At 39.1% G+C, this 18049-nt stretch overlaps 2 protein-coding genes across 8 annotated transcripts in view; both read left to right on the forward strand.

The window, feature by feature from the left end:
• FMN1 (formin 1) overlaps window positions 1–18049 on the forward strand; it is a 475676-nt gene that overhangs the window by 325377 nt on the left and 132250 nt on the right. The gene's annotated exons all lie outside the window — the stretch shown is intronic.
• Window positions 6899–7272, forward strand: LOC110150624 (large ribosomal subunit protein eL43-like). The gene has a single exon (XM_020913656.2). It carries the CDS (start codon window positions 6914–6916, stop codon window positions 7187–7189), a length of 276 nt encoding a protein of 91 aa, XP_020769315.2. The 5' UTR covers window positions 6899–6913; the 3' UTR covers window positions 7190–7272.

Here is an 18049-nt window from a genome sequence, read left to right on the forward strand (position 1 = left end):
TAGAGATGGGTTATCAAGGTGAACAGTACTGCACAGGATTAGGAACTCAGACTTTAGAGTCAGAGATATACTTTCTACTGGCAACCCACTCCAGTATTCTTGCCTGGGAAAATTCCAGGTTTGCAACTCCAGGGAGTGTAGCCCTGCCGGGCTCTTCTGTCCATGGGATTGTCCCAGGCAAGAATACTGGAGTGGGCTGCCATTTTCTCTTCCAGGGGATCTTCCTGACCCAGGGCTCAAATCCACATCTCTTACGTCTCTTGCATTGGCAGGCAGTTTCTTTACCACTAGTGCCACCTGGGAAGCCCAGATAAAAGGTATTATTTCACCTGAATTTTTTTTAAGGGCAGTTATAACACCTGCATCATCAGAGGTAATGAATGCACAGTTCCTTAGTAAGGAAAGCTTCAATATAGCTGATTAACAGTACACACCTTTTACTGGAAAACACATAGGTTGTGGAATCAGGCCCATAGTGTTGAGGGCCAACTGACTGTGTTCATGGAGAACCTAATTCCCAGAGCACTACAGAACAAGCTCTTGGTGATCGTGAATGTATTCTTTGTCTTGTTTATTGTCATGTATCCCTTAATCAGACAGTAATTTTTATTTCCCTGATACTTTGGTGACGTAAGTCGTACCTGGGAGCAAGCAACAGGAATAACTGCTCTCTGTCTCATCCCTTGACCTTGTTTGCTAGCTAGCACTTTGAAGGTACTCTTACAAACCTATCTGTGGTAGGCAGAGTAATGGCTCCCAAAGATGTCCAAACCCTGCTCCCTGGAGTCTGTGACTTTATTACCTTACATGGCAAAAGGGGACTTTGCTGACCTTGAGATGGAGAGATTATCCCAGACTAGCCAAGTGGGCCTAATCTAATCACACAGATCTTTAAATGAATCTTTAAAAGCTGACAACTTTCTCTGAGGTCAGCGGGAGATACTACAGTAGAATGATCAGAGAGATGCAGTGTTGCTGGCTTGGAAGATGGAGGAAGTGGGCAGTGAACCAAGGAATGTGGGAAGCCTCTAAGGCTGGAAAAGGCAAGGAACAGATTCTCCCTAGAGCCTCCAGAAGGGAATGCAGCCCTGTCAACACCTTGATGTCAGCTCAGAGAGACCCATGTCAGACTTCTAACAAACGAAACTATGAGGTAATATATTTGTATTGTTTTAAGCCATTTAAGTCTTCGGTAATTTGTCATAATAGCAATAAGAAGCAAACACGCCATGAAATGCATTCTTTCTGATTGTGCCAGTTAAAACCAGTCACACACACATGCACGCGCACACACACACACACACCCGCCTTGCTGAAGCTCTAGATGTAGGATTCCCCAGCTAGTGACTCTCACCAGTATTGCATGAAATGTGAATTGGTGCTCTCTTAAAAAAAGAAAAAAAAGGCTGTCGCCCCATAAACCTGGAAATGCTGTGTACTAAAAACGAATCACAGGGATACATTGCACATGAGCTTATTCAAGGCTCTTGGAAGTCCTGCAATTTTCAAAAAAACAAAAACAAACAGGTTTAATCCTGTTGAAGCAAGATTTCTCAAAACATCAAACATTGTTTTTTTTCTTTCACTGAACATACTTAGTATATGTCATAGAATATCTTTTCTGTTAAATGCAGTTTAAGAAGAAGGGATGTTGATATTGCTATTAATTCTTAATATAAGAACACAGCTGTTGATTAAATGGTCATTCCTGGATGATCTTTTTCATAGGTGTAACTGTGATAAAGAGCCCTATACAAGCACGTTTCATATTCCCTAGCTTCATTACCCTGCATGGGTTTGTTATCCACATAAACAAATATAGTAGAATAGGTCACATCCTCTCTGATGTCTTGATGCTTGAAAGCCAAAATGAACAACTTTAGTATTACTCAAAATTATTCTAGTATGATATCACTGCCCCCAAATCCACATTTGTGTGACATGATCCAATTTTATTATTTTTATTTAAATAATTATATTGTTATTTAAATAATTATAAAAATTATTTCTGGGTTTCAAAGTAGAACAGCCAATTTTTTGTTGTTGTTGGAAAGGACAGGAACTCTTCAAATAGGTGTTGAGAAGTCAGCCTGTTGCAAAAAGTTTAAGGATAAAAATAAATTGCCATTAATAGCTAAGAAGGCTTACTTGGTATCCCCTATCATTAAGGGCAGGGTATTTGATCTAACGATGAACTAAATCTTGACTTGAAAATGATTCATTATTAATCCTGGTACTGCATATGTAAATTGGGAATATGTAATCAGTAGTTAGGGCTTCCCTTGTGGTTAAGATAGTAAAGAATTTGCCTGCATTGAGGGAGACCCAGGTTTGATCCGTGGGGCAGGAAGATCCCCTGGAGAAGGGAATGGCTACCCACTCCGACATTCTTAGACTCAGAGTAAGATAATCTAACTTGTTTGAGAATGTTGGCAGAGATGCAAGTGAGTATGTGTGAGTATGTGTGTATTCATGTGTGTTTTAAGATAATTCTGATGATGTTCTTTTCTCTAAACATTTTAGACTATATTTGAACATGTCCTTTCTTATGTATCATTTAGAAATATTTGGGAATACACTTTCACAGTTTCAGAGGCAAAGAGTCTCTGTTAACTTTTTTTGATATCTGTTATCGCTCTATAAATGTTTATCCTTCAAATGTTTATCCTGAAATGTTAACTCTTTTAAGCCTTCTGTAAATGAGATGCTGTGTGAAATGTGTAGTCCAGGCATTCAATAAACACTGAAGTCTTTATTCTAAATTTGAATAGTAGTAAGATCTCTAACTTGACATTGAAATATATTCATCACTTCTTCCAACATTTTCAATCCCCATGTCCTTATTTTAGTAGAGTGACCAGATTAGTCCAGAAGGATCCAAATGAACCTCTGTTTTATATGAAACTAGTATCTGAATATTCTGCCTCTAAATCTAAGTTACAGAAGGATGTAAATTCATACGTACATGAAAGTAACAACTTAAAAAGGAGATGTGTTTTGCCTTTGGTAGGTTTTTTTTAACTATAGTCAGCGTGTCTTCCAGATGAAGTTGGTTGATTGAACTCATTCACTTAGCTTCACTCCTTTCTAAAAGCCCACAAAACAAAAACATTTAGAGGCACACAGTCAATACCAATATAATCAGCTCCAAGAGGAGGAATTAAGAAGGGAGCACACACATAAACATATATAAACAGGAAATGAGAACATTTTTACGTGGTAAGTTGTTTACGGCCCTGGACACAGACTACTGTGGTAGTAATAGTTTAACAATTTGGATATGAATATGAAATCATACAATTAAAACTAGTTTCAAAAACATAAGTTATAGTCAGCTGTCAACTATAGGTAGCTAGATTGTGAGGTTAAGGATCAGTGATAGTCCATAAAACATTAATGCATCATTTTTAACAGTAATCTCTATGAGTCAGCTATACTATTTATTGGAAGACCTTCCCTGTTTGAAATTACATGGTAAGCAGTAGACCACCTACTGTTTTCCCTGCAAGGTGGAAACAATCCTCATCTTTACCTCACTTAACTTCATAAACAAATTAGTGTCTGGGCAAATACATTGATGAGATAGTATTAGCGAGGTGATGAGGGTGAGATGAGTTTGGAACTCTGAGCACTGATCGCATCGGGGAGGGAACCTGCCTGCAGGAGAGCTGGTGTCCCCAGTGATGAAGAGAGGGCAGACGGTGAGTTACCAGAACTTGGGCTTCATCTTGCCCTTGACCACTTTTTAACTTGGGAAATGTTTAACTTGGAATTTTGTGTGGTATCCATCCCTCTCCCTATTACTGTAGTTAGTGAAGAATTGACTGAGAGGTGAGGAGAAATGCTAATAACCGGTGTTGCTAATCTGATGAATATTCAAGTTTGTTCCACTGGAGGCAGGAGGAAGGATCCTGTCTCCCTCATGGCCATGTTGGCGCCTTCCCAGCCAGGGTCTGTCCAACTCTTGGATGAAAGTATGGCATTTTGCAGACTTACTCAGTACTGTTGAGCCCCCCACAGAACTTGAGAAAAGTGACGGCCTATTGATATTATCTCAGGAAGCAAAAAAGACCATTTAAAGAAGGTCTGAAGTGGCTCTTCCCTTGAATTTGCAATAGACAAGGTTGGGGGCCTACCAAGCAGTGGGTGGAGGGGAGTTCAGTGGAGCATTCTGCCCTCCACGCATATAATATGGGGTTACCGTTAGTGTTACCAAATCTAGTAAATGAAATCCAGGAGGCCCATTTAAATCTGAATTTCAGACAAACCAGACTTTTTAAAAGTGTGTTTTAAATAACGCACAATATGTATGCTAAAAGAATTAGTCCTTGTTTATCTCGAATTCACATTTAACTTGGTGTCCCAGCTTTTATCTGACATTTCTGTAGAAAATTTAAAAGCAATAATAAAAGCAACTGAAATTTAGTTCCTTTTAAAAAATTTTATTGAGGTATAGTTGATTTACAATGTATTAACTTCTGCTCTACAGCAAAGTGATTCAGTTATATATATATATATTCTTTATCATATTTTTAAAATTATGGCCTATCACAAAATATTGAGTATAGTTTCCTGTGCTATACAGTAGGACCTTGTTTTTTAATCCATCCTGTATATATTAGCTTGCGTCTGCTAATCCCAAACTCCCAATCATTCCCTCCCCCATTCTCCCTCTCCCATAACAACCACAAGTTTGTTCACTATGTCTGTGAATCTGTTTCTGTTTCATGTTCTGTGTTCATTTGTGTCATGTTTTAGATTTCACACATAAGTGATATCACATGGTATTTGTCTTTCTCTTTCTGACTGACTTCACTTAGTATGATAATCTCTAGGTCCATCCATGTTGCTGGAAATAGCATTAGTTCATTCTTTTTATGACTGAGTAATATTCCACTCCAAGCTGGGATCAAGAGAGTCAGGAGAAACATCAACAACCTCAGACATGGGGATGATACCACCCTAGTGGCAGAAAGCAAAGAGGAACTGAAGAACCTCTTGATGCTGGTGAAGGAAGAGAGTGAAAAAGCTGACTTAAAACTAAATATTAAAAAAACTAAGATCATGGCATCCAGCCCCATTACTCCATGGCAAATAGAAGGGGAAAAGTTGGAAGCAGTGATAGATTTCCTCTTATTGGACTCTAAAGTCACTGCAGGTGGTGACTGCAGCCATGAAATCAGAGGACAAATGCTTTTTGGTAGGAAATCTGTGACAAACCTAGACAGTGTTTTGAAAAGCAGAGGTATCACTCTGCCAACAAAGGTCCATGTAGTCACAGCTGTGGTCTTCCCAGTGGGTCACATATGGTTGTGAGAGCTGGACCATAAAAAAGGCAGTGTGCCAAAAGAATTGATGCCTTCGAACTGTGGTGCTGGAGAAGACTCCTGAGAGTTCCTTGGATAGCGAGGAGATCAAACCAGTCAATCTTAAAGGAAATCAACCCTGAGTCCTCATTGGAAGGACTGATGCTAAAGCTGATACTCCAGTAATTTGGTCATCTGATGAGAATAGCTGACTCATTGGAAAAGTCCCAGATGCTGGGAAAGATTAAGGGCAGAAGGAGAAGAGGGTGTCAGAGGATGAGATGTCTGGATGGCATCACCAGTGCAATGGACATGAACTTGGACACACTCTGGGAGATGGTGAGGGACAGGGAGGTCTGGTGTGCTGCCGTCCATGGGGTTGCAAAGAATAAGACACGACTGGGCGACTGAGCAACAACAGTATTCCATTGTTTGTGTATACTATATCTTCTTTATGCATTTATCTGTCAGTGGACATTTAGGTTGCTTCCATGTCTTGTCTATTGTGGATGGTGCTTCTGTGAATACAGAGGTGCATGTGTCTTTTCGAATTATAGTGTTGTATGGATATGTGCCCAGGAATGGGGTTGCTGGGTCATAAGGCAACTGTGTTTTTCATTTTCTAGGAAACCACCATACTGTTTTCCATAGTGGCTATACCAGTTTACATTCCCACCAACAGTGTAGAAGGGTTCCCTTTTCTCTACACGCTGTCCAGCATTTGTTATTTGTTGACTTTTTAATGATGGCCACTCTGACTGGTGTGAGGTGTGGCACCTCATTGCAGTCTTGATTTGCATTTTTCTAATAATTAGAGATATTGAGCATCTTTCCATGTGCTTATTGGATATCAAAAAACACATCTCTCATGCATCCATCCTCAGGATGCTACGAGAGAATGTGCTTTGCAATGAAATAGGAATGCAAAGGTGACAGGAAATGAAAAGTCCAACAGAGAAGGGAAGTGAAGGGATACTCCAGCATAGACAGAGAGCCTCGGTGACAGCAAGCATGGAGAACATAAATTAGGAGGGAAATCATTCATTCTGAGCACGAGAGAGTTGGAGGGAGGGTGTTAGGACAGATAAATTAATCAAAATTTGCATATCTCAGCTGGGACTGGGAAGTTGTTTTTGTAAGTTTATAGTAATGGCAAAACTGAGTATCAGTCTAACCAAGTCATGGTAGTACTACATCAAGAGGAAGCTTGTGTGTGTGGTGGATGTGAGGGGAGGAAAGAGGATCACCATTTACAGTGCATAGAGAAAAATCAAAAGATGCCAATAGCAGCTTGTTAGAGACATGCAGTTAAGTGCTCAACTAAGCAGGTAAAGTTGGTGTAAATGGTTGCCTCTGGAGAGGAAGAATTGGGTGAAGTTGTTGGGCTGGATATTCATAGAATGCATAGCATCCATTTATTCTTTTAACTCTGTGCATGTATAACTTTGATAAATGTACAGAACCAAAGATAACAATAAACGAAAACATTTGTAGCTGATAGTCTAGTTCAATTTCAACAGCAAAGGCTGGTGTGCTGAAAGTAGTTCTGGCCAGGGTTTAAAAGAGATGCAGTTGAGCTCTTGGGCTCGGATCTAGGTTGCGTTAACATGGCGAAACGCACCAAGAAGGTCAGAATCGTGGGCAAATATGGGACCCGTTATGGGGCCTCCCTCAGGAAAATGGTGAAGAAAATTGAAATCAGCCAGCACGCCAAGTATACCTGCTCCTTCTGTGGCAAAACCAAGATGAAGAGAAATGTGGGCATTTGGCCCTGTGGTTCCTGCATGAAAACAGTAGCTGGTGGTGCCTGGACCTACAACACCACTTCTGCTGTCACAGTAAAGTCTGCCATCAGAAGACTGAAGGAATTGAAGGACCAGTAGAAGCACCACCATTTGATAATGTTGCTAGCCTATAATAAATGGGTTAATTTATGTAACAAAAAATAAATAAATAAAAAATAAAAGAGATGCAGTTGAAAATATTATTTCTGCCTCTTCCTAACCATGTGATCAGTCCTGCAACTCTGACAAATTACCTAACTTCTGTGAGCCTCCCCTGGAAAAAGCAGAGCTACTAACCCAGCCTGCCCAACTCAAGACGGAAATCAGAAGGGTCAGAGGAGCAGATGGGTGAGGATAGTACTTGGGAAGGTGTGGGAGGTGTTATTTGAACTCATTGAGAAGCCGAGTAGTTTGCAATTTGCTCAGTTTGTGTTGGTGTGTCCTAGTAGAGAGGGGGGAATTGATCCATTAGGACAAGCCTGGCGGATTTATCACTCTTTAGGAAGCTCCAGAAAATGTGACTGGACTGATTATTGACCATGCCTAATTTATTGGCTCTTTCCTCACTCGAAGCCCATTTGTCTGCAGCAGGAGTTTGCGAAGTCTGAACTCTGGTACGGGCCTGGATACATTAGTCAGAGTCCTGACTGTGTTGCCATGGTGTTAAAAATATTTAGTTTTGCAAGCAAAGTCTTCGAAATAATAAAAGAAAAACTTTGATATGATTTATTTTTGTAAAATGATTTCAACCAAACAGACCCAGGAACTAGGGTAAGGATTTCAAAAAGGCAATGGGTGTAAGATGTTGATCAGCATGGTGACTTCTGATGCAACAAAGCATTCAATTAAGCGCAGCACCGTGAGTAAAGGTCACGCATTTCCCAAATGGAATGCCTTCAAAGACAAGTTGTGCAGAAAGGAGAGAGGATGCGGAAACTGAAACCTGATTCATCCGTTTAATTAATGGAAGAAGTCTGTGTTGTCCTTTGAAGCCATGATTGTGACATCTCTAGGTGGGAAGGATGACTTATGTTGTCCGGGTTTCTTCTTCTCAGTTTTCACTCTTGTTTCTATCCTTTATTTATAAATCAACACGGTTAATAAAATTCCTTTTCCTTGGGCAAGCAATGAAATACTGAAAGAAAAGCTAGCATCATGGAGAAGTCTGAATCATAAGTCCCAAATTCAAATCCTTGCTTCAGAAGCTTTGTAAGCCTTGGCAGGTTTCACCCTCCCATTTCTGTATCCTTGCATAAGGAGAGTTTCCCAGTCTTCCACCCTGGTTGCTTGAGAGGGTTAATCAGGATCATATGAAGGAAATCCCTTGGCAGAGTATAAACAAAATACATAGTACTTATTCTTGATTCATTTTGTGTCCTCAAATCCAACATCCAGTCCACGACCAAATCCTGTTGACTCTTCCTCCAAGACATGCCTTGAATCAGTGTAAGGCTCTTCATTTCCACACAATGTCAGCCCAGACTACCCCCTTCTCTCACCTGGCCCACCAACAGACTCTTAACGGGTTTCCCTGCTTCCCTGCCTGCCCTCCCTTTAATCCAGTCTCCAAACAGCAGATGAATCAGGCCTTTTTTTTTTTTTTTTTCCTGCATGTTGCTCTCAGAATAAAATCCAACCTCAAAATGTGTAGTTGGGCCTTGCAAGTGTCTCCAAGATTCGACCACTTCTACCTCTGCTGTCTCATTGCATGCCACACAGCCCTGCCTTCCGACTCAACCTCAACCCCAGTCTCATGGGCATTGTCTTCCACCCAGGGAGCTTGTTTCTGCTTTAGGACCTTTGCAGTAGCTATTCGTTCTGACTAGAGTGCCCTTCTGGATATTCCCATGCCCTGAGCCTTCCCTGACCACCCAATCTACAACAGCTTCTTGGAACATTCACTCTCTGTTACAGCCCTCAGTTTTGATATTACTATTATTTCTTATTTCTTTCTGAACCCCTCCCCCTCCACCCATGAAGTGGGGGATCTAACGGCCTTTTCGGTGTTTCTATCTACTGTGTTGATCAGTAGTTACCATGTGGTTGTTGCTCAGCCAATAATTGTTGAATGAGTGAATGAATGAACAAACAAATGAGTGGTAGAAAAGATTCAGCTCACTTAGATAATTGCTGACCTCACTATCAGAGAGGAATTAGATTATGTCTTTCTGGGTAAGATGCCAAACAGTCCAAGAAGTAGAACCTTTAGGAAGTCATTTGAAAGCTACTCACAGGAGAACCAATGGCCTTGAGAGAACGTGGGTCCTTCACACACTTCCAGTTGGAAGATTGTGTTACGGTAAATGGGTAGGATAGGTGCCATGCAAAAGGGTTTATGCTCACTGATTTTGAAAGCACATTTTAACTCAGGGTTTTGAAGATAATGAATAATACTGTGCTATTTTTGTGCATTCTACTGTTCTCTTTATTTAGTAAGAGTTACTAAGTTCTTCCTTAGACTCAATTAGAACAGCTGAAAATCCTTGGGCTTCTGACCATTTATAGGATATAAAAGTCAACTGTAAAATTATATGAAGTTTGTATTTCAGGTATTCTCTGTCTAAATGATACTCAAGGATCTGCTCTTGAATTAATCCATGCCTCAAAAATTCTAGCATTGATGTCATCTAGAAGTAAGCTTTACAGAGTAGAACTCTTATTCAGTGTGGGTACTTAATATAAAAAAAAAAAAAATTGACCCAAATCAGGAGTCACAGAAAATGATACTTGCGTCCCTTAACCTTTCATTTAAAATAAGCTAAATATATCATCATTTGTCTTTTGATGCAGGACCGAGACCTCTTCTTGAATTACAGATCTGTTAAATAGAGTTTTGTGGGTCCTCCTACATCTTCCACATCCATAAATAGACCACCTGTGATTCCTTTTCATATTTTTAAAGTGGAGTCATGGCTCTCAAAAATATCACCACCGAATTTTTCTAGATATTTATAATTGTTCTCAATCTTTTAAAACTATCTTGCCCACATCTTTTAAAAAATGAACATTTTCTTTTGGTTCTGGCATAATTTTAGATTTACAGCCAAGATAGTATGGAGGTTCCCGTAGAGCCTTTCTTAAGTTTCCCCATTATTAATATCTTAAGCTGTTGTGACATATTCATTAAAACCAAGAAACTAGCACTGAACCATTTCTGTTAAATAAGCTCTAATATTTATTTGGATTTCATCAGTTTTTCCATTAATGTCCTCTTTCCAGAATCCATCTCTGGGTTCCACATTGCATTGAATTACCATATCTGTCCAGTCTCCACTGGTCTCCTACCCTGTATATTACAGCAGTATTTTAACCTCTTCTACCTAAATTTATAGAAATAGTACTTTCTCTCAGTCATATTTCTGCAGTTTACCGTCAAGTAATTGGATTATGTAATTATAATAAAAAGAACCACTAGAATAAAGAGGTTTGGGAACAGCACACAGCATGCTGTAGGAATCTGGTAGGAAGAATAGAAAAGAATATGGACTTGGGAAGTCAATTAATGGAATGTTTTTTGTATTTCCCATTCCAAAAAAAAAAAAAAAAAGAAATTAATGTATCAGTGGTATCTTATGTCTTACGTGTGTAGAACTCTGTCCTTTGGAGTGTGTAGGGCAGGCCTAAGTAGTAGAGAAGACAGGTCTCCAAGATAGGAAGAGTGTGGTCAGGATCGCCCAGCCAGGCCTGGAACTTGAGTTCTTTGATTGCCAAGCCAGCGCTCAAGCTACGTTACCATAAACTCATGTCAGGTCAAAACATTTTCTTCACAGAAATAGATTTGTGGGTGGTTTTGTGAATATCAAAATATTTTCCTGCCTGAGTAAATTGTGTATTTTGGACCTTGTGGAAGAGTCACAATTCACAAATGGATTCTTCTGGTGTCAGACAACCAAGTGAGTAAAGTCAGAGGAAGGCCTCTCTAACTCCAGGAAGGGGGATTGGAATTTTTGCCAGTCTCCATATCTCTTCCAGATTTCTTCCCGGATTTCTGGGCTTCGCTATGGCCCATAGGCAGACAGGGGTCATGGACTATGATTCTCCTTGTTAGGTAACCCATACAAAGATCAGTTAACCCCCTGGAAATCAGCAGCCCTGGTTGCTATCACCTTCATGCCACTTAATAACCTGACCTTCATCTGGCCTCCCCTGACCTTCTATTTTTCCATTCAGAATGAAGCAGTGGCACTGGTGGTGTTTAGCATTCGTTGCCCTGTTCCTTACCTTTTACAAAGTATTTTCATAGGTACTTCACATTGTTTCCAGAACTTTGCTACACCGACATCTCTTGTTTTACATGTCCCTTTATTGTGTCTTGCAGATACTGCGCTTTTTGCAGATTGAAGTTTTGTGGCCACTTTCGTGCCAGTTTTCCAATAGCATTTGCTTTACTTCATGTCTCTGTGTCACGCTTTGGTAGTTCCCACAATATTTCAAATCTTTTCGTTATTATTACATTTCTTATGGTGATCTTTGATCAGTGATTTTTGATGTTCCTAGTGTAATTGTTTTGGGGCACCATGAACCATGCCCATATAAGACAGAAACTTAATAAATGTTCTGTGTGTTCTCACTGCTCCAACCAGATGTTCCCCATATCATTCCCTCTCCTCGGGCCTCCCTGTTCCCTGAGACACAACAATATTGAAGTTAGGCCAATCAGTGACCCCTCAAAATCCTCTAAGTGTTCACGTGAAAGAGTCTCTCTCTCTAACTCAATAGCTAGCAATAATTAAGCTTAGTGAGGAAGGCATGCAAAAGCCAAGATGTGCCTGAAGCTAGGTCTCTTGCACCCAACAGTTAGCCAAGTTGTAAATGCAAAGGAAAATCTCTTGAAGGAAATTAAAAGTGCTGCTCCAGTGAACACACAGATAATAAGAAAGTGAAAGAGCCTTATTGCTGATAGGGACAGAGTTTTAGTGGTTTGAATAGAAGATCAAATCAGTCACAGCATTCCCTTAAGCCAAAGCCTAACCCAGAGCAAGGACCTGACTGTTTTCAGTTCTAAGAAGGCTGAAAGAGGTGAGGAAAGAGAAAATTTTGAAGCCAGCAGGGGTTGGTTCATGAAGACAGAAGCCATCTCGGTGACATTAAAGTACAATGTGAAGCAGCAAGTGCTGATGTAGAAGCTACAGCAAGTTATCTGGAAGACCTAGCTAAGATCATTAATGAAGATGGCTGCACTAAATAACAGATTTTCAGTGTAGATGGAATAGCCTTCTATTTGAAGATGTGACTAGGGCTTTCATAACTAGAGAGAAGTCAGTGCCTGGTTTCAAAGCTTCAAAGGACAAGTCCCTTGTTAGGGACTAATGCAGTTGATGACTTTAATTTGAAGCCTGTGCTCATTTACCATTCCCTAAATCCTAGGCCCCTTAAAAATTGTGCTGAATTTACTTTGCCTTTACTCTATGAGTGGAACAATAAAACCCTGATGACTGCACATCTGTTTACAACATGATTTAATGAATATTTTGAGCCCACTGTTGAGGCCTACTGCTCAGAGAAAGAGTCCATTCAAAACACTACTGCTCATAGACAATACACCTGGTCGCCCAAAAGCTCTGATGGAGATGTACAATGAGATTCATGTTTTCATACCTACTAACACAACATCCATTCTGATCAAGGAATAATTTCAAGTGTTACCATTTAAGAAATAGATTTCATAACATAGATGCCATAGATAGTGATTCCTCTGATGGATCTGGGCATAGTCAGTTCAAAACCTCTGGAAAGGAATCATTCTAGATGCCATTAAGAACATTGGTGACTCATGGTTAGAGTACAAAATGTTGACATGAGCAGGAGTTTGGAAGAAGATGATTCTGTTTCTCATGGATGATTTTGAGAGGTTCAAGACTTCAGTGGAGGAAATCACTGCAGTTGTGGTAGATATAGCAAGAGAACTAGAATTAAAAATGTGAAGCCTGAAGATCTGACTGAATTGCTGCAATCTCATCGTAAAACCTGCAATCTCATAGTAAATCTCATGGGCTTCCCTGGTAGCTCATCTGATAAAGAATCTGCCTGCAGGGCAGGAGACCCCAGTTCAATTCTGGGTCAGCAAGATCCACTGGAGAAGGGATAGACTGCCCACTCCAGTATTCTTGGGCTTCCCTTGTGGCTCAGCTGGTAAAGAATCTGCCTGCAATGCGGGAGGCCTGGATTCAATCCTGGAGTTCGAAAGATCCCTTGGAGAGGGAACAGTTACCCACTCCAGTATTCTGGCCTGGAGAATCCCATGCATTGTATAGTCCATGGGGTCGCAAAGAGTCAGACACAACTGAGTGACTTTCACTTTCACTTTTTAGTTTTTCATGGTAAAACTTTAACCGATGAGTTCCTTCTTCTGGATGAGCAAAGAAAGTGTTTTCTTGAGACGGAGTCTACTCCTAGTGAAATTGCTGTGAATGTTATTGAAATGACAACAATGGATTTACAATATGACAGAAGCCCAGTTGACAAAGTGACAGCATAGCCTTAGAGGACTGACTCCGATTTTGAAAGAATTTCTTTTAGGAGTAAAATGCTATCAAACAGCATTGCATGCTACAGACGATGTGTTTTAGGTGTAGTGCCATTCCACACTTACTAGACTATAGTATACTATGTAAACATAAGTTAAATTTGTACTGAGAAACCAAAAAATTTTTGTGACTCATTTTATTGTGATATTAGCTTTATTGCAGTGATCTGGAACTGAACTTGTAGTATCTCTGATGTACACCTGTAGATGGTTAGTGTAGGAGACAGGATAGCACAAAGCCAGCAGATCTGACACCCCTGGGTTCAGGTTCTGGCACAGCCACTTAACATTTGTATGACTTTACCTGCCGTCACCCAAATAAACAGCAATAATGGCAGGGCCAAACTCATAGTGTTCTTATGATGAGTAAAATGAGATAACAGGCATGAAACAGGCTGAAGTTCAAGACACTCTTGACTGGTAAGGGTCATTTGTTTTTCATCATGTAGGTTGAGAGCTTGGTAGTTTTCATGGATTACTGGGTGCAGAAATAAAAGACAATTACGTCCAAATCAGTGTAGATAACCAGGCACTGTTAGACCAGTAATTTTCCTTGTGCTGTAACTTACAGAAAGAGAAAAACCTAAGGAAAATCTATAATGGCTAATATGCTAAAACAGCTAATTTTACTGTGTTTTTAAACTGTTTTTCTTGACTATTTTGATGGCCTTTAAAAACACCATCAAATCTCCAGGTGTCCAAAAAGAAAAAATTCTCTAAAATATGAGAAGGGCCTTGTTTGACCTTTTCCATCAGTTCATTTGTTCAGCAAATATTTATTCAAAGCACTGAGTTAGCTGCTGATTTTAAATAAACTCACTGAAATATCAACTCGTTTGTAAACACATTTTAAGAACAAGTGTTACCCTCATTTTCTAGAGGAGAAATTTATTCCTGCTTATTCTTCTGATTTCTCTTCTGCCTAGGAGCAGGAATCTGTTCTTAAGGACAGTGATTAAACTTTCCCGGTGTCTGATAGAGGTGAGAAGTGAACAGAGTTTGATGTTCCACAGATTCACAAAAGTATTTGCAAAACCCTTCCTGGTTATGATATTGTAAAAAGAATCAACAGATATTTGCTATGATACCTTCTGTTCAAGGCACTATACGTTGAAATTACAGATACCTCATTTATTGTCGCAGTGCAGGAAACACTTCCCCTGAATTCCCTAATCCTACCCCCAGTATTGAGTGTTTTAAGCTGTGGATGAAGCTTTTTAATTATATAAGTTTCAGGTGTATAGCATTATACACTCTACAGTGAACTCCATCACAAATCTAGTTATTATACCATACATCACCATGCTATTGATCTCCTTCACTTATTTCCCCTGCTTTCCACTCCCTTCCCCTTTGATAATCATTAATCTAATCTCTGTATTATGAGTTTGTTTTTTATTTCGATTGCTCAGTTTTTTGTTTGTTTTTTTAAGATTCCACATGTGGGTGAAATCCTATGGTGTTTGTCTGATTTATTTTCACTTACTGTGATATCCTCAAGGTCCATCCATATTGTTGCAAATGGCAGAATTTCTTTCTTTTTTATGGCTGAGCTGTATTCTTTGTGTGTGTGTGTGTTTATGCACATGTGCATGTATTACATCGTCTTTATCCTTTCATCCATCTATGGACACTTAGACTGCTTCCCTGTCTTAGCTGTTGTAAATAATGCTGCCATAAGTATAGGGGTGCATTTATCTTTTTGAATTAGTGTTTTTGTATTCTTCAGATAAACCCCCAGAAGTGGAATACCTAGATCATACAGTATTTCTGTTCTTAATTTTTTGATTATCCATACAGAATCTCCAAACACTTTTCCATAGTGCCTACACCAGTTTATAATCCACCAACAGTGTACAAGTTTCTCTTATTTCCACATCTTCCCCAACATGTATTATTTCTTGTGTTTTCCAAAATAGCCATTTTAACAGGTGTAAAGTTTATTTCATTGAGGTTTTGATTTGTATTTCTCTAGTAATTAGTGGTGTTGGACATCTTTTCATGTGCCTGTTGGCTATCTGCATTTCTTCTATGGAAAAAATATCTATTCAGAACCTCTGCCCATTTTTATTTAATTTGTTTGTGTTCTTGTTATTAAGTAGTATGAGTTCTCTATATATTTTGGCTATCAAGCCCTTATCACATATGTGATTTGCAAATATCTTTTCCCATTCAGTAGGTTGTGTTTTCATTTTAATGATCTTACCTTGCTGTACAAAGGTTTTAGTTTGACATAATCCCACCTGTTTGTTTTTATTTTTGTTCCCTTGCCTTTGGAGTCAGATCCATAAAACATAACTAAGACCAATGTCAATGAGTTTGCCACCTATGTTTTCTTCTAGGTATCAGGTCTTATTTTCAAGTTTTCAGTTTTGTTTGAATTAGTTTTTGTACATGGTATAAGAGTCAAGTTTCATTCTTTTATATGTGGCTGTTCTGTTTTCCCAACACCATTTTTTTAAAAGACCATCCTTTCTCCATTGTGTGTTATTTGCTTCTTTTTTGTAAACTAATTGTCCACATATGTGTGTTTATCTCTGGGTTCTCCATTCTGTTTCACTGATCTATGTATCTGTTTTTCTGGTAACACCATACTGCTTTGATTACTGTAGCTTTGTACTAGTTTATGTCAAGGACAAATTGGTGCTTGCCAAGCACATTTGCCATCTGCCTCTGCAGGGATCGAATCCTGTGCCGCTGTAGCTGTTGACTTTCGACATGCCCTGAAGGAAGTCCTGGGTGGAGAATGAGGTGCTCCAGGAAAGCTCTAGAACAGGTCTTTAGATAGATATTTTTAGGAACTGATTGCACGAACCCAATCCTTACATCTCCTCATATCTGGAAAAGCACTAAATCCCTTCATGGTGACATCAGCTCCTTGTGACTGTAACAGAAAACCTTTTGTAAGATAAGTATTTGATTGCATGAACTGCCTCTTCACCAGAATCACATGTATTGACCTTCTCCTCCTACCACTTTGGAGCAGTTTCTCATAGCTATCTGAGATGCTGTCTCCTGGGCGTGTCTTCATTTTGACCCAAATAAAACTTAACTTGCAACTCTCATGTTGTGCATATTTTTTAAGTCAACAGAATTGTGAGTTAAGTTTTATTTGGATCAGTTTCTTGGAGCTATCTGAGGTACTATCTCCTGGGCATCAGTCCTCATTTACCCCAAATAAAATTTGCAACATTGTGTATCTTTTTTAAGCAACAGTTAAAATCGGGAAGCATGTCACCTTCAACTTTGTTCTTCTTTCTCAAGATTGTTTTGACTTGAGGTCTTTTTATAGTTCTGTGTAAACTTTAGGATTTGTTTTAGTTCTATTAAAGGTGCCATTGGTATTTTGATACAGACTGCACTGAATATGTACATTGCGTAGGGCAGTAGGGTTATTTTTGACAACATTAATTCTTCCTGTCTATGAAACCAGTATATGCTTCCATCTGTTTGTAGTCTTCAGTTTCTTTCATCAGCATCCTATAAGTTTTTGAGTACAGGTCTTTAACTCTGAAGGTAGGTTTATTCCTAGGTATTTTATTCTTTTTTTGATGGGATTATTTTCTTAATTTCTTTTTCTCATAGTTTGTTGTTAGTGTGTAGAAATGCAACAGGTTTCTTATGTTAATTTTGTATCCTGCAACTTTGCCAGATTCACTGATGAGCTCTAGTAGGTTTCTGGTAGCATCTTTAAAATTTTCTATGAAGAGTATCATGTTATCTACAAACAGTCACAGTTTTTACCTCTTCCTTTCCAATTTTGATTCCTTTTATTTATCTTGTCTGATTGCTGTGGATACGACTTCCAGTACTATGTTGGGTTACTCTGGTGAAGGTGGGTAACCTTGTCTTGTTCCTGATCTTAGCGGAAATGCTTTCAGCTTTTCACCATTGAATATGATGTTACCTGTGGTACTGTTATATATGGCCTTTATTATGTTAAGGTACATTTTCTTTATATCCACTTTGTTGAGAGTTGTTATCATGGATGGATATTGAATTTTGTCAGATGCTTTTTCTGCATCTATTGAGATGATGATATAGTTTTTATCTTTCAGTTTGTTCATGTTAGTGTATCATGTTGACTGAATTACAAATGTTGAACTGCTTTGCATTCCTGGAATAATCCCACTTGATCACAGTATATGATACTTTTAATGTATTGTTGTATGCAGTTTGCTGATATTTTGTTGAGGATTTTTCATCTGTATTCATAAAGGATATTGGCCTATAATCTTCTCTTTTTTGTGTGGTGTCTTCATCTGGTTTTGGTATCAAGGTAATGCTGGTTTCATGAAGTATATTTGAAAGGTGTCCATTCTCTTTGATTTTTTGAAATATTTTGAGGATGGCCATTAAATTCTTGTTTGATTGTTTTGTTGAGTGCACCAGTGAAGCTGGTGAATTCGGCTAACTTTTGTTTGTTGGAAAAT

The sequence above is a fragment of the Odocoileus virginianus genome, chromosome 6 (genome assembly GCF_023699985.2).
Source record: "Odocoileus virginianus isolate 20LAN1187 ecotype Illinois chromosome 6, Ovbor_1.2, whole genome shotgun sequence".
Lineage (NCBI taxonomy): Eukaryota > Metazoa > Chordata > Mammalia > Artiodactyla > Cervidae > Odocoileus > Odocoileus virginianus.

Bases quoted from the DNA above. Each gene is read 5' to 3' on its own strand.
- LOC110150624 (XM_020913656.2), top strand. From the start codon at position 6,914: ATGGCGAAACGCACCAAGAAGGTCAGAATCGTGGGCAAATATGGGACC.